Consider the following 22558-nt stretch of genomic DNA (forward strand, 5'->3'; position numbering starts at 1 on the left):
CCGCACTACCCGTTTGGGCTTACCAGGTCTGTCCAGAGTCTTCCCCCCACCCCTGACCCAACTCACCACCAGATGGTGATCGGTTGACAGCTCCGCCCCTCTCTTCACCCGAGTGTCCAAAACATATGGCCTCAGATCAGATGAAACGATTATAAAATCGATCATTGACCTTTGGCCTAGGGTGCTCTGGTACCAAGTACACTTATGAGCATCCCTATGTTCGAACATGGTGTTCGTTATAGACAATCCATGACTAGCACAGAAGTCCAACAACAAACAACCACTCTGGTTTAGATCAGGGAGGCCGTTCCTCCCAATCACGCCTCTCCATGTGTCTCCATCATTACCCACGTGCGCGTTGAAGTCCCCCCAGCAGAACTATGGAGTCCCCGACTGGAGCCCCATGCAGGACTCCACTCAAGGTCTCCAAGAAGGCCGAATACTCTGAACTCTTGTTTGGTGCATATGCACAAACAACAGTCAGAGTTTTTCCCCCCCCCCACAACCCGCAGGCGTAGGGGAGGCGACCCCTCTCGTCCCACCGGGTTAAACTCCAACGTAGCGGCGCAGCCGGGGGCTTGTGAGTATCCCCACACCCGCCCGGCGCCTCACACCCTGGGCAACTCCGGAGAAGAAAAGAGTCCAACCCCTATCCAGGAGTATGGTTCCAGAACCAAGACTGTGCGTAGAGGTAAGCCCCACCAGATCTAACCGGTAGCGCTCCACCTCCCGCACAAGTTCCGGCTCCTTCCCCCACAGAGAGGTGACATTCCACGTCCCCCAGAGCCAGCCTCTGCTGCCCGGGTCTGGTCCGTCGAGGCCCCTGACCTTCACTGCCACCCATGTGGCAGCGCACCCGACCCCAGCGGTTCCTCCCACAGGTGGTGGGCCCATGGGATGGAGGGATGTCCGCCACGTAGCTTTTTCGGGCTGTGCCCGGCCGGGCTCCGTGGCAAACCCGGCCACCAGACGCTCGCTGACGAGCCCTCCATCTGGGCCTGGCTCCAGACGGGGGCCCCGGGCTTCCTCCAGGCAGGGTCACTTCATCCCTTCCTCGATTTTTCATAGGATTTTTGAACCATTCTTTGTCTGGCCCCTCACCTGAGACCACTTTGCCTTGGGAGACCCTACCAGGAGCACAAAGCTCCAGACAACACAGCCCTCAGGTTCATAGGGACACACAAACCTCTCCACCACGATAAGGTGATGGTTCCCGGAGAAGCATATATATGTATATATACATCTACTAAATGTATTCATCTTTGTCTATCAATGCACCTTAAAAAGTGTGTTTCCTGTTGTAATTGCAATAGTTAAATAACTGGATTTTCTTAAGTGTGTTTTTCAAATGTTCTAATGAAGGATTTGTGCAATTCAGAAATATAATTTTCTCTTTCACTTATGTTGTAAAAATAAATAAATAAATGTATATAGCACATTAATAATGAGAGATTTGAATTTTAAGAATTATTAACCACTTATTATATTTAATGTTGACTCATTGTATACTTTATATATATGTATATATATATCATACATATTTGAGTGAAATGTGCTAGCTATATAAATAAAAACGTGGTCTATAGCCTATTCAGACTAGATTATTGCAACCAACCATGGGGGAATATACGTTAAGAATTTCAATGTAACAGTTAAACCTAAACATTTTTTGTGAAGACCGATAGGACGAAAATGATCCACACAGTCAGAAATGAAACTATAATCTCGTCGTGGTTTGCAAGGGGCTTGAGGTCAAGCCAAGCGCTAGAACGCGCATTTGCAGCCATGTGTACGCGCGCAGCGTGATGTAGCTAACTAACATGTGATGTATGAGGCACCACCCCCCGGTGCGAGATTACTGAAAATATAACTGACCAACGCGCGCTGCACAGTCAACACCATAGTGAGGCCACGGCGAGGTGGATACTCGTGGTTTGTGTGGGCTGTTGCGTTCAAGAGAAGAAAACGACACCATGTTGTACACTAAGCTTGTAGCATCTCTTGTTCGGGCAAACAATGTCAGGAAAATACGCATTTCACCTGGAAGATGTCGGTCAACAGTGGCATCCACCAAGAGCCAAGAAGAGAAAGATCCACAGATCGATGGGTGCACCGTGGTGGAAGCTGTGCCGCTTGAACTCATCAGCCAGACCAAACACGTTAAAAACATACAGTTAAATAAAATCCACATCGACTTCGACAACACTCAGGAAGCCTACAGAAGCAAGGGAAACATTGAACTGCTTCGAAGTCTGCTGGTCTTCAAGCTTTGTACAATTGACATCCTAGTTGAAAAGAACAAAGAGGTGAGTTGATATTGTTCAAAGTTAACGTTAAAGTTAACGTTAGCCTTTTGATTTAAGAACAAGTATTATTATTTTTTTGATGAGTCTAATTGTAAAGTTATAACTTTACAATTAGACTGTACAAGTTATGCGTAATCATTAATGAATATACAACATTCAGTCCGTAACATTCAGTCATATAATGAACTAGGCTATTATCTTAACTACTGAGATATAATAACTTTTTGTCCTTGCTTTGTTTTCAGTTGATGGATCTGAGTAAGAAGGTGTTTGGTCAGTGGATGTTTGAGAAGCTGATGAAGATGACCTTCTATGGTCAGTTTGTGGCAGGGGAAGACCACAATTCCATCAAACCTTTAATTCAGAAGAATCAGGCCTTTGGTGTGGGGGCAGTTTTGGACTATAGTGTTGAAGAGGACTTGACACAAGAGGAGGCTGAGAACAAGGAAATGGAGTAAGTAATGTTTACAACAGACAGACCAGGAGTTTAGTAAAGGCTACAACGTAGGCTCCTTTCTCATAAAGATCTGTGGTTCACATAGAAATGTCGTACTGCTTTTTTAAACCAAGCACAATTAATTTATGAGTTACGTAACATACTAAACTCACAAGGCCTGTTGAGTCAAGCTTATTTGTATAGCCCAGTATCACATGCTCCACAACAATCATGTTCCTGATCCCGCCCATGCTCTTTTAATGTCAAGGAAATACTCCTCTCTCCCCTCTGCATCCATGGTTGTAATAGGAGCTGCACACTGGAAAGAGCAATTACAGAAAAATAATTGTTGCAGTTAATCTATTTATATTAATAATTAATTTACTGAGGCATCATTATAATAAATCAACGTCATTTAATAGTGAAATAACTAAGTATAACTACTAGACTTAATTTTAGTCATGGTCTTTACGCCAAATGTTTTTATTAAAGGTTATTGGGCACATTAAGTGCATCTATGGCTCTGTGACTGTGGAGTACATATTACAGTAATGTTATGCCCCAACAGGTCAGTTTGCCCTTGGTCCCCCTAGCGGGTTCAACCAACTGCTAAGGCTAATTTCACTGTTCAAAACATATGGCACTTATATTTGAAATACACTGTTAAAAGTCAGCCCACTTTAGTGTAAGACTGAATTTCTTTCTCTCCCCGTTGTCTGCATTACATGTTGTCTCTGCAAATTATCTTTTGACTCCTTTATTTATAGACAGACATTACAGCATTCAATAAACTATAGTTTGATACTGTTCATTCTTAACTTATCTCTTCAGGTCTGGCTTCTGTCATGTGTCTTATCACATATTTAATTTGAGTCACGTAACAAACAGTACGTTTCCTCCACATAAAAAGACTGTAAACAGATTTGACTCATATCTAGCAGCAAAACAGTGCCTGTCCTATTGGTTGGCTAGAACAGACCCCTCTCCTCTGATTGGTTGAGCTGGTTATTCAGCTGGGGAATGTACCTCCTGAAAAGGCTGCCAGCCTTTAGAGAAATGTGCTGGATCACTTCATAGGCCACACACACACACACACACACACACACACACGAAAGTGTTACGCAATGTTCAGAGGAGGAAATAAGCCCCCCTTTTTTAAACCAAGGATTATCAAACTAAGCACAAACATACACTGAATTTAAATTCACAGAAAGAAAATACTGATAGTTACATGAAGAAGACAACAGATATATAATACACAGTAGTTTTGTTTGTTTCTGGATGTGTCTCTCATGTCACAACATGTCTAGAAAGGCAGGACATTATCTTAACTGCATTAAAAAGACAGCTGGTTAAAGAATGGTTACAATTAAATTTGCCTTTCCTCCCTTTAAAAACTGTCTTCTTAGGTCGCAGTAGAACAATCTTTAGATCTTCCCATGTTTACCGTTGGCATACTGTCTGGTTGATTTAAAACAATGTAAGTGACATGATAAGTTAGAAAAGCTGAGTGAAAATATAGATGCTATAATCTCTTTTTAGATAATAATTTGTTGTGTTGAAAAGTAAACTGTTTTAGGGAGATGCATGGTTTTGCTTTTATATTCTGATTCCTATCCCTTCTTTTTCAGTTCATGTGTTTCTGAAGCAGAGAAAGAAAGTCCAGGTTTGTATATCAGTTGATTTATTGTATGTAATGTATTGTAAATGTTCAATTTCCAAATGTTTTGCACAATCAGCCACTGCATGCTTCATCTACTAAATAACTGCTGTACAGTTAGCAGGCAACCCTGGCAACTGGCAAGACTGAACAACTAGTTTCCTTTGCTCTTCAGTTGCTTCAGCTTGGCCTGAATGCAACACAAGTCTAGTCGAGTGTCAGTGTTGGTATGTCTAGTCATGCGGCCATGTGGTCTAGCCTGGAAAGTACTGGTTATATCTGGATTTAGTTGGGTCTGACATGTCCAGTCCAGTAGGTACAGTGAAAAGACAATTGGTTCATGTTACTGGGTTAATGAAAGAAACCCAAGTATATCATTCACCTACTAGTGCTTTCTCTGGTCTTGTTTCAAAGTCTGATGTTATAATCAACGTTAATTTATCAGTAAGGAAGAGGAATTCCTTAAATTGCTCATATTATGCTCATTTTGAGGTTCATAATTGTATTTAGAGGTTGTACCAGAATAGGTTTATGTGGTTTAATTTTCAGAAAACACCATATATTTGTTATACTGCACATTGCTGCAGCTCCTCTTTTCACTCTGTGTGTTGAGCTCTCTGTTTTAGCTAAAGAGTGAGGCATCTCACTTCTGTACTATCTTTGTTGGGAGTCACATATGTGCAGTAAGTACTGCTAGCTAGTCAGAAGCAGAGTATGAGGGCGTGCTACGCTAGCAGTTAGGCTAGCATTATAATGTGTTACAAAGTGACGTCGTCACGGAAGTAAAGGCTGGACTACAATAGAGCTGTTTGGAGCAGTTTGTGAACAGTGTTTTCTCTGGAAGATGGTAAGTCCCTTTGGACTTAAGGCTTTTTCACTTTGTAAACCTATAACATGCACAAACATATATATATATATATATATATATATATATATATATATATATATATATATATATATATATATATATATATATATATATATATATATATATATATATATATATAAAAACACAATAAAGGAAAGGGGAAAAGCCAAAAAGCATAATATGAGCACTTTAATACATATTCTTAGTATCACTCTTTCTGGCAGTAATATTAATGGTAATAGTAGTACTGCCATATCACTCATGATGAAATACATGTTTAGACATTTCAAATTCATTCATTTGTAAAAGAATCATTAATAAATTGTAAATGTTAAATAATTTTAGCTTGTGACATTTATTGTGGCATTAATAAATAAATATACAGTACTCAACACAAAAGCTTGTAGAATTAAAATAATTATGTTGATTACACAGTCAAGCTGTAGAACAGAGAGAAAACCTATTTTTAATAACTTGAAAATCTTAATATTGTCTCTGAAGATGTGTTTTTTCATATAATTCCTGAATATTATGGTTTAAATTATCTCATTGATAGAAATGTGATGGATACATCTAACTATAATTGAGCTAACAATTAATACAAAAATATGTGTAGGAGAAAAAAAGCTTTAGGTTGGTGATGAAAACTTTTTTCCAGGTCAAGCAGCTAATGTTACCTTCTCTTTATTCCAGATGCTGATCATCGTGAGAAGAAGTACAAAGCCCATCGTCAGTTCGGGGACAGGCGTGGAGGGGTTATTAGTGCTCGTACTTACTTCTATGCAGATGAGTCCAAATGTGACAACCAAATGGAGACATTCATAAACTGCATTAGAGCCTCTGGTAAGTAGTAATGTTTCTGAGGAAGCCATTAAGAAATATAATATGTAAGTTTGGCTATTAGAATAATGGCTATACAAACACTAAAACTATTGTGAAAAAATAAAGTAAATTTGCAATATAAATGATAGTGTTGAATTACACCCAGTAAAATGGGTGGAGAGTTATACAACATCAAGTGAAATAAAATGTGTTTCAGGGGGAGCCTCAGCAGATGGATTTTCTGCTATCAAAATGACTGCTCTCGGACGCCCACAGTTCCTTGTAAGTTTAACTTAATTCAACTAGAAGTTAATATTACAGAATTTAGATAAGATAAAAACAAGATAATCCTTTACTAGTCCCACAGTGGGGTAATTTGCAGTGTTACAGCAGCAAAGGGGATAGTGCAATCACAAGAGGCATCAGTAAAAATGCAAGATATAACTGTAAAAAAGCAATAACACTGAAAAAGCAGTAACCAGTAAAAAACTAAATATAATAAGTAGACAGTTGAATTCACAGTATTCAATGAGATGCACATTTGAAATATTGATATTGCACATGAGTGAGTTGTCAGTTTTGGAATGTGCACGCTACTGGGAACAGTGTTGATTGTAAAGTTAGAAAAGATAAAGTTTGTAAAGGGAAAAGTGTGATTGGCAACACCAGTGCTGCTAGATTGAACACTAACAAACCATAAACCATTCATTACAGGGTAATGGGTAAATAAAACATTAGCCATTTATTTATCTCTTTATGGTTTTGAGTCAATGCCAGTTGATTAGTATGATTAAAGGTTCACATTATTGTGTGCAAACTCTGGCAGTTGCCTTCAGTGTTCTCACTGAAATTCTAAAAGAGCATCCAGGCAAAAGGGCAACTGTGAGGTCACACAAAGTCTTAACTTTCTCAGACAAAAAGGAAAAGATGTGCCAATTGACAGTGAGCAAGAGCTGTCATTTTCTGTGAATAAAATACTGATATGTCCAGCTAACGGTATGATTCAAATGCAATATTATAATTTGATCATTGATGAATTGTTCTGTGTTTGAACAGCTCCAGTTTTCAGAAGTCCTGGTTAAATGGAGACAGTTCTTTAACTTCCTTGCAGAACAACAGGGAAAATCTGAAATGATGCTTTTGGAACAAAAGCTGGAGCTGGAACAACTCAAGGTGTGTTTTGCCTTCAGAAAGTCAAATGTATGTTCATCCATAACTTGTGTCCTCCAATAATATTTAGTTCTTTCTAAGATGTTTAGTTGTGTCCAAGCCTTCATGACTTTAAGTGCCATGTCCTTTGTTAAAACAATAATCATCTGCAATATTTGTTTTTAATCTCTGAAATATTTATTTGTAGGAAAGTTTGACTAAGATGGGTATTGCAGCCAAGGATGACATAGAGAATTGGTTTACTGGAGAAAAGCTGGGTTTGTCAGGGTAAGATAGTCACTCATTAGTGAAATGATGACCACAAATACTTCACATTAATACTTTTGTACTTTCATTGTTTACATCAAAACAATTAGGTTCTTGAATCCCTGTTTAGTCAGTAGAAAAACAGCGTCTGTTAACATATTTTAATATACAGTTTCTCACATCTTATTGCCAGAACAATAGATCTGCTGGACTGGAACAGTTTAATTAAGGATACAACAAAAATCTCCAGTCTGCTTATGGTGCCAAACCTTGAGGTGAGTCATGTAAATATTTGGTGCTGTGTCCAGATTCTGAAAGGGGAAAAAAAGCACTGCGTGTGGCAGTTCAGTACTTGTTGCCTATGTAAGTGGTCCTCGGTTTAAATCAGTCTGGTAATTTCTTATCTTATCTGTACACTGTGACCTGTCTAATAAACACAGAAGGCCTTAATATTATCTTGAAAAGGGCATATTTCCAAAAATGATACAGCATTTGACAGCAGAAACGCATATTTTAGGTGATCATGTTCCAGTTTTAAAGGGGGGGAAATGCAACATACTTTCTGAACTTCACATTTCAAACCCCCAAAATCTTACAGATGAAGGCAATTATATAGTTAATGTTCTTATAAACAGATAATGATGTAAATAAATGAGTAAAATAGATGTTAGCAAGACATTTGTTTTCCATTAGAACTTGGACTTCTTTATCATATTGTGGGAACAAGTTGATACAGATCTTGTTTGTATAAGAAATATATCTTCCACAAGTTAACATTTGTTCCGATGAGGATAATATCATTTAGGACTTACAGTGCTCTGTACATTTCTGCAGAGTTGGTGTAAGTCAAGCTTTAGTACACATGTTAATGTAGGTGGTGCTATTAAGGGGAGTTGAGAAACTATCAGTTTGAAAAGGAAACTGTCAAAATGTCAGTGGCACTCATTCTACTCTGACCCCCACCCACCAAACCCCCGCCCTGCCTGTCACATACTGATAGTTAGCGGGTTTATCCTGATCATAAAGATGGCTTTAAAATAGAAAATGCCAATGAGTCAATGTTTTGTGTGTCGGTTGTGCAGACAGGCCATCTGGAACCTTTGTTAAACAAGTTTACAGCCGAGGAGGAGAGGCAGATGAAGAGAATGCTACAGAGAGTGGACGTTCTGGCAAAGGTAAAGATACCAAAACAAATACAATTGTATCTAGTAAATCATTTTATGAGGTAATAAATAAATCTAAACCCAATTTATTGCAATCAGACCTGGTTCAAGGAATTTAAAGAAATCAGAAGTGAATTGTGTTTGCTGAAGTGATGAAAAATAATGTTTGTTATGGAAAATAATGTGTCACTTATAGAGCCATGTGAACTGTATAAAAAAAGCTTTGTCTGTGTGCACCTGCACCAGCATGCCATGGAGAATGGGGTGAGGCTAATGGTTGATGCCGAGCAGACGTACTTTCAACCAGCTATTAGTCGACTGACTCTGGAAATGCAGAGGAAATTTAACAGAGAAAAGCCAATCATTTTCAACACTTACCAGTGTTACCTCAAGGTAAGACCAGAGCAACTTTTACTATTGATTATTTATACTTACAAATCCTTTCTGTTTGTCCCAACTGTAAAACTATTTACTGTTTTGTACATTTTGTAACATGTAGGTTTTATTGTTGTTACTAACCTATCATATGGATAGAAACAGATTTTTTGTTTGTGTACAATTACAAGCTCCTGTTTACTGTCAATAAAGCTGTACAGTATTTAATGGAGACATTACAGGTAGCTCTCAAAGTGTCATGTTTTTCTATTCAGTAATATTTGTTTGACACATTCACCATTTAATTCTTGTTTCTTTACCCATATAGACACCCTGTCATTTAGTCATGTCCTTTTGTGTTTTTAATGCTTTTAGGAAGCATATGACAATGTAACTGTGGATGTTGAGCTGTCACGACGGGAGGGCTGGTACTTTGGTGCCAAGCTGGTGCGCGGCGCCTACATGTACCAAGAGAGAGACCGAGCCAAAGAGATTGGCTACGAAGACCCAATAAACCCAGATTATGAGGCCACTAACAGGATGTATCACAAGTAAGCATTATTATCAAGGCCCTTCATGGCTCAGCTAGAAAATGTCTTAATCCTAACCATCTGCCCTGTTGTTTGTCCAGGTGTTTGGAGTATGTGCTGGAGGAGATCAAACACAACAGGAAAGCAAATATCATGGTTGCGACTCACAATGAGGACACAGTGAAATTTACCCTAGAAAAGTATGTTTTCAAAAATTCAAAGACCAATCATTTGACATGTGCTCTGTGCAGATTTAGTTTGAGCATACACAAAAGCCTAAAATCTCTTATTCATAAAGGATTAATCCTAATGGTTTAAACTAATGCCTAAGATAACCTTCCAAAGCAATTATAGGATTTACAGAATATGATTGCCAAATCAATGGTGAAATACTACACTCTAGCTCTTTTTATGTAACAACCCTTTAACGTATTCATGTTTTTTTCTGTTTTTTTTTTTTTTCTTCAGGATGAATGAGATGGGCCTCTTACCCACTGAGAATAAAGTTTATTTTGGACAACTGCTAGGAATGTGTGACCAGATCAGCTTCCCGCTAGGTATGTTGCACTCAGCTCAGATACTAAAAGTAAACAGTAAGTTATGTAATCACAGAGGCTTACATCACATAGTCATGTGGCCGTAGAGGTTCCACAGAAACATAGTCCCTACACACAGCATTTTGTAATGCCAGGTGGCCACTGGCATTACAAATTGTCAATCCAATCTATAGATATCTTGGGAACAAGCAACTCTAGGTTCTCAATGTCCGTAATTGTTATATTACCAAATATTATGTCAGTTTGGTTCAGCAGGGACTGAAGTGTACACATTTAAGAAAACAGTAAATATACTACTGTGCATAATAGCCTTTTAAGTTGTGCCACAATTAAACATTCTCTGTATAAAAAACCCACACAAAAGTATCTCTTTGCATGATAAGGACAATTTCAACAGTCTATTTAAAAGTGTTATGCAAGTGAGATACAGAAGACTTACTGTACAACTAAGATACTGCTTCAACCCCATGCTAATGGAAAGGCCACTGAGCTTTGATTTTTAAAAATGTTTTGCTATTTAAACAATTTAGCAATGATCTGGTGGTCAGCTTTTCAAGTGGAATGGTGTATTGTAGATAGCCCTTACCTTTCTTCCACTAGTGAGACAACAGGGCTGGTTTGACCTTGCCATAGAACTTTATATGTAATATCAAAACCCCATTTTTACAAGTCGGTGGTATCTTAATACAATCTATTCTATATCTATCTATCTATCTATTCTATCTATCTATATCTATCTATATATATATATATATATATATATATATATATATATATATATATATATATATATATATATATATATATATATATATATGTATGTATGTATGTCTGTATATATATGTATGTGTGTATATATATATATGTATGTGTGTATATATATATATATATATGTGTGTATATATATATATATATATATGTGTGTGTGTGTATATATATATATATATATATATATATATATATATATATATATATATATATATATATATATATATATATATATATATATGTATGTATGTATGTTTTAATCTACTACACCATTATTTCAATTTACCGAGTTAACCGTGGAGTCAGACAGCATCCCCCCAGTTGCTTTGTGGCACAGTTACCTTCATTAGCCATTGTCAGCTTAATATAAACATGGAATGCACTCACGGTGGAGATAGTTGACATTGATTTAAAACGCGTCTTTTTGCTCTATGTTCAAAACAGGTCAAGCAGGTTTCCCAGTCTACAAGTATGTTCCATATGGCCCAGTCAACGAGGTCATTCCTTATCTGTCTCGCCGGGCTCAAGAGAACCGTGGCTTCATGAAGGGATCCCAGAGAGAGCGCAGCCTGCTGTGGAGGGAGCTGAAACGCAGGCTGCTTGGTGGGCAGATTTTCTACAAGCCTGTATACTGAGTCAACATACTAACTGCAATGTGTCTGTAAGCATTCCACCATCTTTACCTGCTAACTGCTCGTTGTAGAGGAAGATGCATGTCCTTGGCTTGTAAGGCTGCACTGTATGGAGGGAAGATTTGTAGTTTTACCGATAGATGTGTTTAAAACACCTCCATAATAATTTTGGAGATTCATGTGCTGCTCAATTAGGAACTGATGTTTGATTTTTTTCAATCTAAATTAGAATTACTTTTGAATTTTAACTCAAAATTTGGTTCTTTTTTTTTTATAGAACTTTAACAAATGTTTATGCTTCGAAACATAGAACCTTTCTGATATACAGCATGTAATTATTCAATAGAGGCTAAGAAATGTTTATTGTGTATGTATGGTTACCAGAGGTGGCGTACTTGTCCTGTGCTTTTTTAATGGTAAAAGACACACTGTATGTTTTGTTCAATGTAAAGTTTGTCTTAAGTAGCTGTCACTCAAAGTGCCTTATGATTGATTTCACAAGCAAACAGTGGCTGTACAACTTGTAAGTTTTGTAACTGTATGCTCCTCTGAGGGCATTGTAACTTATTTTAACATGTTTATTGCTATGCTTTGTCATTTTATTAATCTACTTAACAAATATTATTAAGAGATTGTTATTGTGCAGCATAGTGATTTTGATTACATAAAAATGTTAGTAAATGCAGCATCACAAATCAGATGATCCTCTTTTGATCTTTCATGAAGCCCGTGCATTGATGTTCTTAAAGGATTCATAATGATAAAAACTGGTTTTGTCAGTATCTCTGGTTTCAACACTGCCCCTAGCCTTTGAATAATCTGTAAATTGTGCTGTTCAGTGTAGTCCTCTCAGAGGTTGGTCGATTGAATGGAAAATGTCTTTTAAATTGAAATGTTTCTTTTTTAAGACTAGAAATGAATACTGTAAAATGTTCTTATACCTTTTGTAAAAGTAATACAATTTAAAAACTATGAATCAAAGTGCTTTATTTAACTTTTTGTAAAGCTAAATAAAACATTTAGTATTTTTGGAAACACGACAAAAGTTAATAGCTTGACATAAAGTCATTAAGTTCATTTTCGCTACAGTCTCAATGTCATAATTTAACCCAATATCAGCAATATAAAAGCTGCGTTAATTGGTGTGGAGGGTTGAGTTTGAGTGTTCTAACAACAAATTAGATTTTAGTCTCTCACCTTGAATGACCTTGGCACATCTCAAGTAATTAAGCAGGATTTTGGTTTGTATTTCCTGATGTTTTACTCTGTTTGGTTTCCTCATCACTGCTGTATCAGTATATACTATATATCATATTTTGTACAGTTGTAAAATAAATGTAATTATTGATAAATACAATAAAATACAGTTAACATTAAATTGAATTGTGTTTATTATTGTTGCAGCTGTGGGTGTTGAAGGTAGACACTTACTTAAACAACACTGAGTTGCAAATATATAATAAGTTTCTTCGTTATTGGGGTAGGATCTTTGAAAACTCAAGATACACATAATGACATATACATATGACATAATATCTTAAGACAATCTGTTGCTGCCTTAATGTTATACAAACTCCAGTTTCTGCCATTGTAGGCAGCCCTTACTAGACTGGATAGATGCAACCCTGATCTTCTCTCGTAGTGATGTAGATCTGGCTCTCCTCGCTGACCTACTCTAAAGTCAATGGTGTCAACAACTACGACCATTGCGACACAGAAGCTAGTGGGCTCCCTGTGCCAAGTCTGTGTGACCTATAAAATCAGAGGTAATTCTACCCCGCCAAAGTCAACAGCAGCTGAGGCAGCACCTGAGTCCTAGGTATCTGGAGACTAAAGAAAAGCAGCCAGCCAGCCCCACAACACAAAACAGCTGTGTTGAGACCAAGCAGACCCTGTTGGAGTTACTCTCTGTCCAGCTAGATGTTATATGCAGCTATTATTTATTACAGTTATGACAACTTTATTGCGGCCTAAGATGTATAGTACACTATATATGTATTGGTGTGGCTCTATCATACATAATTTAATACATGTTCTCAGTTCAAACCCTGCATATTGGTATTTTTACATGTTCTGTACACAAATGATAGCTACATAATTTAGCCACACACTTTATAAATACTACAGTATGTAAATACCTCATGTCTTTATACATGTATGCAACCACCCAGTCATCTTGCTTAGTAAAAGAATGTAACAACAAACCAAAAGTACTCTATACGCAGTGTTCTTATGACTGGACCTACTGCTGGGGTTACGATGGTCAAATGTTGCCAAACACAAGCACTAACGGGAAATATCATGGCAAATAAACATTGGTACAGTTATGTAGTAATAATTCTACATATTATGTTTTGTAGAGGTGTGGCTTTTCTTAAGATAATTTTTTGGGCTTTTCTAATTTTATTAGATAGTGATAGTAGACAGACAGAAAAGGGAGGAGAGAGAGGAGATGACACGCAGCAAAGGGCCACAGGTCAGATTCCAACCTGGGCCGCTACAAAGGACTCGGCCTACATGGGGCACACACTCTACCAGGTGGTCGCCCCAGAGGTGTGGCTTTCAACAATAGCCTCTTTTTCAAACCAATTCAGTCCCTGTGGGAGGAGACTTTACATCGGACTTCTTTCAGTCCCCACAGCCAATGGGATATGATTTCAGGGATTGTGTACAGCATGCTGAACAATAGAGGGTTTTCTTTCACCTTGCATCTTTGATCCTCACCCCGACACTGCTATTGCTCTCATCTGCAGGTAAGTAAAGCTCTTTACTTGCATGTTTTCTACACGTTGTATCCTTCTTTGGTTTACAATGTCATTTATACTCAGGCTGTTTTAATTATCAAAAGAAGTTTTTAATAATATTTTTTAGGATAATGGGTCTACAGAATTGTTATTTTAAGCTAAGACATGTTGCATATGTGTGTAGCCTTTAATCAAGTTGTCTTTCCTCATGTGCTAGAACTGCTCTGTGAGACATCAAATGTAACAAAAGGACTACATAGACAAGTATCAGTGTTAAAGATAAGAAGTCAGAGCTGGTATGCAAAGGGACTTACCTTTCCCAGGTGGCATCTGTCAAGTGTCATTGGTAGAAGCACTTATTTGATACAGTATTTAGCCATTTTTTACTATGAGCACTTAAAGATGCTTGTGCCTAAATTGTGTTTTTCATGTAAGTGTCTCTTTACTCCTTCCATTTTTTTTGTTATGATGGTAATGCAAGCACCATAAACATGTTTATAGTGTATACATGGGGGCTCTGCTGTATTAAGGGATGAGGTGAGATAAGGGGGTAATTAGTCGGCCTGTGTGTATTGAATTGCTGCAGGGCGTTTCAACTGTTTATGAGCTTAGTGTTGTGCTCATTGGTTGTAAGAGAACACAAAAGTTACACAGCAAAATCCAGCAAGATGTGTATCAAAACTTCTAAGCCTTATTGGAATTTTCCCTGTGATGTTTTCCTCTATATACATGCTCTCCAATTTCATTTCCAGGTTCACATTTGGGTGTTAATGATGTCTGGCATCAAAGGAAATAAGTGCACACTAAAACGGAGACTGATTCTCTGGGTTTTATTGACCAACATAATGCTGGTGCTGTACTGCTTGATGAACCCAACTGAAGTCAAGATCAGGTAAAGATTTAAAAGCAAAGCATTATTTTATTTAGTAAAGTCAGTTGATCTGTTTTCTTATCCATATATTTTGTTTATAGGGGCTCCCAACAAGACACGTGTCCTCTAAGCATAGCGAAATTGAAAGAAAATGTGAGCATGCCTTCTCAAAGCACAGAAGAGTGCTCCCCCAGAGTAGACATCATGTTTATGAAGACCCACAAAACTGCCAGTAGCACCATACTCAACATCCTCTTTAGATTTGGAGAAAAACACAAGCTTAAATTTGCCTTACCTGATGGGCGTAATGACTTCTTCTACCCATCGCCTTTTCTGTGCTCCCAGGTGAAAGATTACAGGCCTGGAGACTGTTTCAACATTATGTGTAACCACATGCGCTTTGACCATCAAGAAGTAGCAAAGCTCCTGCCTCCAGATGCTGTGTACATCACCATCATACGTGACCCAGTGGATCTCTTTGAGTCGTCCTTCAACTATTATCACAGAGCAGTTCCTCTCACATGGAGTATCAATGGAGAGAACAAACTGGCAGAGTTTCTAAACAGTCCTCAGACCTTCTACAGCCCACAGGCTTTTAACTCATTCTACCTGAAAAATCTGCTCTTTTTTGACTTTGGTTTTGACAACAACCTGGAAGCTGATGATCCTCGTGTCATGAGGGATATTCATAACTTATCAAAACATTTTGATTTGGTTCTCGTAGCAGAGTATTTTGAGGAGTCTCTTATCCTGCTTAAGGACAAACTGTGTTGGACTATGGAAGACATCATGTATTTTAAACTCAATGCTCGCAGGAGCTCATCTGTATTTCGTCTGACCCCTGAGTTGAGAGCCAAAGCTTTACAGTGGAACGGGGCTGACTGGAGACTCTATCAGCACTTTAATGCTACCTTCTGGGCCAGAGTAGAGGCCTATGGGAGAGAAAGAATGAAACAGGAGGTAAATGAGCTGAGGAGAAGAAATGCTGCGATGAAAGCTATCTGTGTCGAGGATGGAGATGCGGTTGAAGCCCAAAAGATTCAGGACAGACGTTTCCTGCCCTGGCAGCCAGTTGGAGAGTCTTCCATCCTGGGGTACAACATGAAGAAAAATGTTCATCCAACATTCAGGACACTTTGTGAAAAAATGCTCACGCCTGAAATACAATATTTGTCAGATCTGGGCGTAAACCTGTGGCTTACTAGACTATGGGGTTGGTTAAAAAATTCTGTTTTTATAATTTGACTTGGATTAAAAACATTTACAACTACAATATAACAATTTGTCCTGCAACACAATGATGCCTATTTGAAACAATTGTTTTCCTCTTGTTTTAGAAAATCTTTCACTTTTCTTCTGAATGATGCATCCATAATGTTCAGTTTTTGTCTCCTAGAATCTGTATTCGCATTTGGCTGCATAGAATGCTTTACATTTAGGAATTTTTACCACTCCCAAGTAGGCCTTCAGATGGGTCACAGTTAGCTAAGATACTTTTACTCATCATCCGTTGGCCTTTAATTGCTTCATTTAGTTGTACACTACATAAAAATAGTGTTTACACTCTTTTAAAAATAGGTTCAGGCTTAAAGTGTGAACAGTAAGACTCCTTATTGTTGTTGCCTCTAAATTAGTAAAATTCTGCAGTTGATGATCACCTCCCTGGTAAGATTTATGTTTCATCGTCAAAGCTTATTTGGGTGATTGTCCACTGCAAGCACAAATGTTTCTGGGTCCTGGTGCTATTCTTTTGTTGATTCCACAGGAATCAAACCAGGGTGTAGCATCGATCTAACACTGAGAAATCAGTGATAGCTTTAATGTTAGAAGTGCAATTCTTATCATTCAGTGGTACAAGCAATGCTAGTGTGCCCCTAGAGGCCTAAGGCTTAGGTGCAGTTGCATGCAATGAATTTGAATGGTTTTGGCCTTGCAGTATCCACTCTGCTACTAAGCATACTTGGCCTTGCCTGACCCTGCCATAACTGTTTACATAACATGGCTTCATCATTTACAGTAACGATGGTCTGACATGGCATAAACAGCAGATCATTTTCTGTGCGTACATTTTGATTTAATTTAGGCAAAAGCAAATGATTTATCAGTTACATGATTATTTTTGGTAGGTGGCAGCTACTGTTTGTAAACCATACTACTTTTTGCTGACCAGGCCAATATACAATATCATATAACTGATAACTTTGGATCTTTAGCACCACAGGTTACACATACAGGTTCATCTGAATAAGAGCTTTATCATTTTATGTCAAGTTTAATTGAACTACTTCAAAGATTATTTTTGGGGCATTTTTAGGCCTTTATTTACAGGACAGCTGAAGAAATGAAAGGGAGAGAGGGAAATGACATGCAGCAAAGGGCTGCAGGCCAGAGTCAAACCCAGGACTGCTGCGTTGAGGAGTAAACCTCTACATACGGGCACCTGCTCTACCAACTGAGCTATCCAAGCACCATAATTTAAATACTTAATTATCTTTTCATCACAATATTTGTGGCACATAAGGCATCGCTTTAGAATCCATCTTAGAATAAAGATGCTCTTTCCCCGCAAAGTGAAAATATAACTCATCCTTGGGCTAAAAAGTATTATGTATGTACTTGTAGCTAATACACCAGGCACACCGCAGCCGTTTGGAGAGACCTTGTTTACAGTATTGTGTGCATGAGAAGTATAATTTACTTTAAAAGGGCTTGTATATTGATAACATATACTGATTACTGGTATAACTCTGAATCAGCCAGCCTATGTATTTTGTTAATATCATGCTCTTCGTAAAATTAATACATATCATTGAAATGCAGGCTTCTGTCCGCACAATGTGACATTTGCATTCTTTTATGTAGTACTACCACACACCAAGCTCACGTGGAAGTATATCCATGAAATGATACACTGTCAAAACCCATACAAACTGCTATCTTACAGAAAGGACACAAATCATTGCATATTTTGAAAAAGCTTGCAGTTAGAAAATGGAAATGATCAGTTTAACTATAACAACATTATGCAAACACCCTTCCATGTCCTCTTACCAATTAACTCAATTAGTTTGTATATGAAGATAGACTTTAAGAAGACATAATGTCACTGGCGGTGTGCCTAAAAGTTTGCCTATAACAGTGTTACTAATTTAAAAAACATGCTTTGACACATGCCTGTCAATATATCTGATATGATAAATTGAGACATTACAAGATTGTTACCACATTAACAAGTTTAATTTAACCATTTACAATCTGTGAGGAGAACGAAGACTTTACAAATAACAACAGGAAGTGGAGGAAGAGGTAACAGGAACCATTGCTCCCTCTTCATGGTGGTCTGGATCAGCTCCCACAGGTCCCACTAGGCATGACTTTGAGCACATTGTCCATGTTGACTGATGTTTGATTCAGGTATCGAGTCCAGGAACAATGGATAAGGGAAGTGTGACAACAGTTGCACTTCAGCCTTTAGGTAACCCCGCGGCCTTCTATTCCTCCTCTTTGTTCTCGTAATTGTGTTTAATGTGTTTCCATAGTTTCTACAATAAATCACATATTAGTTAAGTTAGATATTGCATATGCACAGATAGGTTGTGAAGTTGTAAAAGGACGCGTTTGCTCGATAGCTTAGCTTAGCTAACGTTAGCACTGCTTCGCCCTCTGCTTACAAGGTCAGGATAAAACAAGCACTAAAACACCAAAGGACACACTTACCCCGCGATTCATTTGCTCAAAGATCGCGTCACCACCTTGGTCAAATACTCGTTCAAAGAAGACCGCTCCAACCATGATGGTTATAGCGAAAGTGGACGTTCTCCTGAAGAGCAGATTGTAGACGGACTTAGCCAGCGCCATGTCGGTGGATTGACGTATTGCGCAGGAACGGAAGCTGGGACAAAACGCTTCCGCTCCAGGAGCAGCGGATGTTAGCAATAACAGTAGTGTGGATTTCCTTTTTCTTTTTACACCAGTTAGCTAAAGTGACATAGGGCCTTTCAAACATCACGGAGGAGGGCAGCACTGTTTCGCCAATGGTTTGTGCTCTTTAAATTCAACAACACACAGCGATTTTAAGTAAACGTATTGATGTAACGTTAATAATAAGCAGCATGTAAGCTACTTAACCATCTAGTTTTAACAACGCTACGGACACATGTTAAGGAATATTAACGTTTGCTTCGCTGGTTGTGTTATCTGGGGAAGTGTTTGTACCAGCATCAAACTGTTCGTTGCTACATGCTCAGTGTGTATATTATTAAAGAGTTTTGTGCCTTCACAATGATTGTGTCCTCACAGTAGAACAGGAAGTCATACCAATGCATATTCAAAATAAAGGCACCTCCAATACTGAACCAGTAGATGGCAGCAAAAGAAGGCTGCTTGTACCACCTGTCCTTGTTTATGATATTGCTGGTGTTCTTTATTGTAGATGTTAGGCTGGTTCCAGTTATTCTCCAGTCATTTTCCGTGGTAGGCCAAATCTGTAGGCTACGTGATCACAAATGCAAAAGCAAACAAACGATTGGGACCATACTTACTTAATGTAAATGTAAACAAACTCGCATTGATAAAATAGATTCATACTATGACCATAATTAGGGGTAAATTGGGTCTGCTATGTACTTCTGACTGTTTTTTGTGTGGCTTTTCAGTCCTGAAAAGATAGGGCCTAGTCAATTAGTAAATGAACAGATAAGTAATACTATTTTTATATGTGAGGCCGTTCTAATGTATATCACTGTGAAATTGAACATCTTTGGGTTTCAGACTGTTGTGCAGACAAAACAAACATCATGTCATCTGTATTTTCGATTTTTTTTAGACTAAACAAATAATCCATTAATCAGAACAATAATCGACAACATAATTGATAATTGTACACATACTGTCTGTTTGGCTAGAAACTTGGCTTTGAATCATCTAGTGCATAATGATACATAACATAACACTCAGAATCAGAAACTTTCATACCGAAACAATTGCACTCGGCACAGCTATTCACCATGTCTTGACAGAGTAGTTATGTAAATGTGTTTCATTTCTGTTTACAGTCTTTGTCAGCAATTTAAAAGGTGACATCTTGCTGTTTTGAGCACATAACCTGCACCATGGGGAAGCGATACTACTGTGACTACTGTGACCGGTCCTTTCAGGACAATATGCATAACAGGAAAAAACATCTGAATGGTGTTCAGCATCACAGAGCTAAAAAGGCCTGGTATGACTCTTTTAGAGGTGAGACTTGCATTTGGTCCTTGGACCTTTGAGATGTGGTTGCAATGAAAATCAAATGACATGCTATGTTTTCACTATATATGATGTTTAGTGTATATGTATATGTGTTTGTTTTAGACAGTGATCCTATACAATTCCTATTACAATTTACTGTTTAAAATGCTAAGTCTTAAACCTATTTATGAGATTATGAGAATTAAGCACGCTTACATTTCATTATGCCATTTTGGCTGCCCAACTGTTTACTTTATGATGGAAGATTATACAAACAAGTGAAACAACCATAGACAACACTATAATTTTTTTTACAGACTTTTCAGCCATTCTGTGTGATGAGCAAACAAAGAAACCCTGCAGGAAGTTTCTCCAAAAAGGTAACAACAGTTTAACCATAGATTTTTTTAACTAACCAGGAAATTCTATTAAGTACCTTGTTATAATAAATAAAAAAATTCCCTGGCTTTTTCTTCTTCTTTTTTAGGAATTTGTGATTTTGGCCCTAACTGCAGGTTTTCTCACATGTCTGAAGAGGAACTGTTTAACTTAAAACGACAGGTGGAAGGTAAGCTGTAACCAAAGGATAGTGCTGTGTCTACCACATGATTGAGCACTTTTTAAATTAATAAATCACAGTCGCCCAAAGCAATATTCCACACATTTAAGACACATGTAATTTGCAAATATAAATAGTATTATCTAAAAGATTCTTTAATAATAAGGTGAACATTCAACATTGCACTCACAGTTGTCACACATGATCAACACAGTCCAGATTGTTAATAGCTCAAATGTAATGCTGCAGAAGGTGGGTTTAAAACAAAAATGTACTTACTAAAAAGGCAAGCACACCGGTTAGCCCTTTCTCATAAATTCCCCTAAAAAATATACTATTAATAATAATAATAATAATAGTTTACAAGTACAAATTGTCAAGTGCATTTTGCCCAGATGACTGTGTACATAAGTGTGATATGTTGACAGGAGTAAGATGTTATTTCTTTCAGATGAAAGACAGCGCAGAGAGGACTCTGTAGACAGAATGATACCTGGGCGAAGTATAGAAGAGTGGCTCTCCAGAAGGGAAAAAAAGCGAACTGCCCTCAATATCGAAGGGTATGCACTTTAATTTTTGTTTTAACACCTATTCATACGTGGTTAGCATTGCTAATGGTTATTCCTGTTGATTTAGATTTCAACTGTTTCATTATTTATATCTGCAGAGATTCAAAAGATAAGCAAGACAGCGAAGAGGGCCAAGAAGAAAGTGACATACCTCAACAGCTCCTCTCCATCCCTGACCTTCCACCCTCTCTTCTACCTCCTCCCCCAGGCGGGTGGAAAGTCAAAGTGAACACAGAATGGGGTTGAGATACTCACTTTGTGGTTCACATCACTGTTAAGTGGATATGGGACATTAATTGAAGGAGGAATGGTACAGATTGCATATTAAGAGATTGTGTCACATATTTGAAGGTTTAATGAGGTTTCCAGTTGATTCTAAAAGCGGTTTGTTGCCAATTTTTTAAAAGAAGAATAAAAAACCACAGAATAGGTCATGTTTGTTTAATTTAGAAGAACTATTTATTTATTACATGCTACTTGTTTAAGAATACAATTAACAGTAAAAAGAAGCTAATTTAAAATGAGTAAGTGGTTATATTTACATAAAACACACATGCAGTGCATAATAACCCTTATAATTGACATGTTGGCAGTTTGTTGTTGATTGCTGCACTAACCTGAAGTAGAGTGACTTAATCGTAAGACTCCTCTAAGGAGTTACATTTAGTATAATGTAGTCCTGAATGAAACAGAGGATTGCTGAGCAGATGGAAATAATAATTTGCTTAATTTTAATCCTCTGCATTGTCACCAAGGTAATCACTGATCTGACTGTATTTTATTTCTAACCCAGCCAGCTAAAAAAAACAACAGTTTTACTTCATAAATAGTAAAGATGGCAAACTAATGATCTGGATTACATTTCATAATGAAGGTTTTCATAGTTAGAACGTTTGTTAAAACACTTGCCAAAGAACCTCATGCAGATCTGGATTTCTGATTAATGTAATTGTCATTGGCCTTTTAAAGGTCCACAATAAGGTTATTCCTCATAACTGGGGTTTTGCTGAGATGTATACTGTATAGCCTAATTACTTAATGCAGTGGTTA

The 22558-nt window shown here is 37.7% G+C and overlaps 4 protein-coding genes across 6 annotated transcripts; 3 read left to right on the forward strand and 1 right to left on the reverse strand.

Moving 5' to 3' along the window:
* The first annotated feature begins 1857 nt into the window (after positions 1–1857).
* prodha (proline dehydrogenase (oxidase) 1a) lies at positions 1858–12911 on the forward strand. Its single transcript, XM_078271377.1, has 14 exons — positions 1858–2306; positions 2552–2760; positions 4374–4408; positions 5964–6113; positions 6310–6374; positions 7149–7265; positions 7450–7529; positions 7702–7783; positions 8591–8683; positions 8918–9064; positions 9422–9597; positions 9678–9776; positions 10045–10133; positions 11346–12911. The coding sequence occupies exons 1-14, from the start codon at positions 1974–1976 to the stop codon at positions 11534–11536; spliced, it is 1866 nt and encodes a 621-aa protein (XP_078127503.1). The 5' UTR covers positions 1858–1973; the 3' UTR covers positions 11537–12911.
* Positions 12912–14138: 1227 nt separating this feature from the next.
* Positions 14139–16429, forward strand: gal3st1b (galactose-3-O-sulfotransferase 1b). 3 transcript variants are annotated; one of them, XM_078271246.1, is made up of 4 exons: positions 14199–14286; positions 15030–15169; positions 15250–15301; positions 15494–16429. In XM_078271246.1, the coding sequence occupies exons 2-4, from the start codon at positions 15048–15050 to the stop codon at positions 16391–16393; spliced, it is 1074 nt and encodes a 357-aa protein (XP_078127372.1). In that variant the 5' UTR covers positions 14199–14286; positions 15030–15047; the 3' UTR covers positions 16394–16429. The 3 variants fall into 3 exon arrangements, with proteins under 3 accessions (XP_078127373.1, XP_078127372.1, XP_078127371.1); XM_078271247.1 differs by having other exon boundaries at positions 14139–14201; positions 15250–16429; XM_078271245.1 differs by having other exon boundaries at positions 15250–16429.
* A 1934-nt stretch (positions 16430–18363) lies between these two features.
* Positions 18364–19035, reverse strand: uqcr10 (ubiquinol-cytochrome c reductase, complex III subunit X). The gene is made up of 2 exons (XM_078271459.1): positions 18866–19035; positions 18364–18690 (listed from the first exon to the last, which is right to left on the reverse strand). The coding sequence occupies exons 1-2, from the start codon at positions 19004–19006 to the stop codon at positions 18640–18642; spliced, it is 192 nt and encodes a 63-aa protein (XP_078127585.1). The 5' UTR covers positions 19007–19035; the 3' UTR covers positions 18364–18639.
* A 4-nt stretch (positions 19036–19039) lies between these two features.
* Positions 19040–21940, forward strand: zmat5 (zinc finger, matrin-type 5). Its single transcript, XM_078271458.1, has 6 exons — positions 19040–19185; positions 20203–20386; positions 20698–20760; positions 20868–20948; positions 21391–21499; positions 21607–21940. The coding sequence occupies exons 2-6, from the start codon at positions 20260–20262 to the stop codon at positions 21752–21754; spliced, it is 528 nt and encodes a 175-aa protein (XP_078127584.1). The 5' UTR covers positions 19040–19185; positions 20203–20259; the 3' UTR covers positions 21755–21940.
* Positions 21941–22558: the final 618 nt, after the last annotated feature.

The sequence above is a fragment of the Sander vitreus genome, chromosome 16 (assembly GCF_031162955.1).
Source record: "Sander vitreus isolate 19-12246 chromosome 16, sanVit1, whole genome shotgun sequence".
NCBI lineage: Eukaryota > Metazoa > Chordata > Actinopteri > Perciformes > Percidae > Sander > Sander vitreus.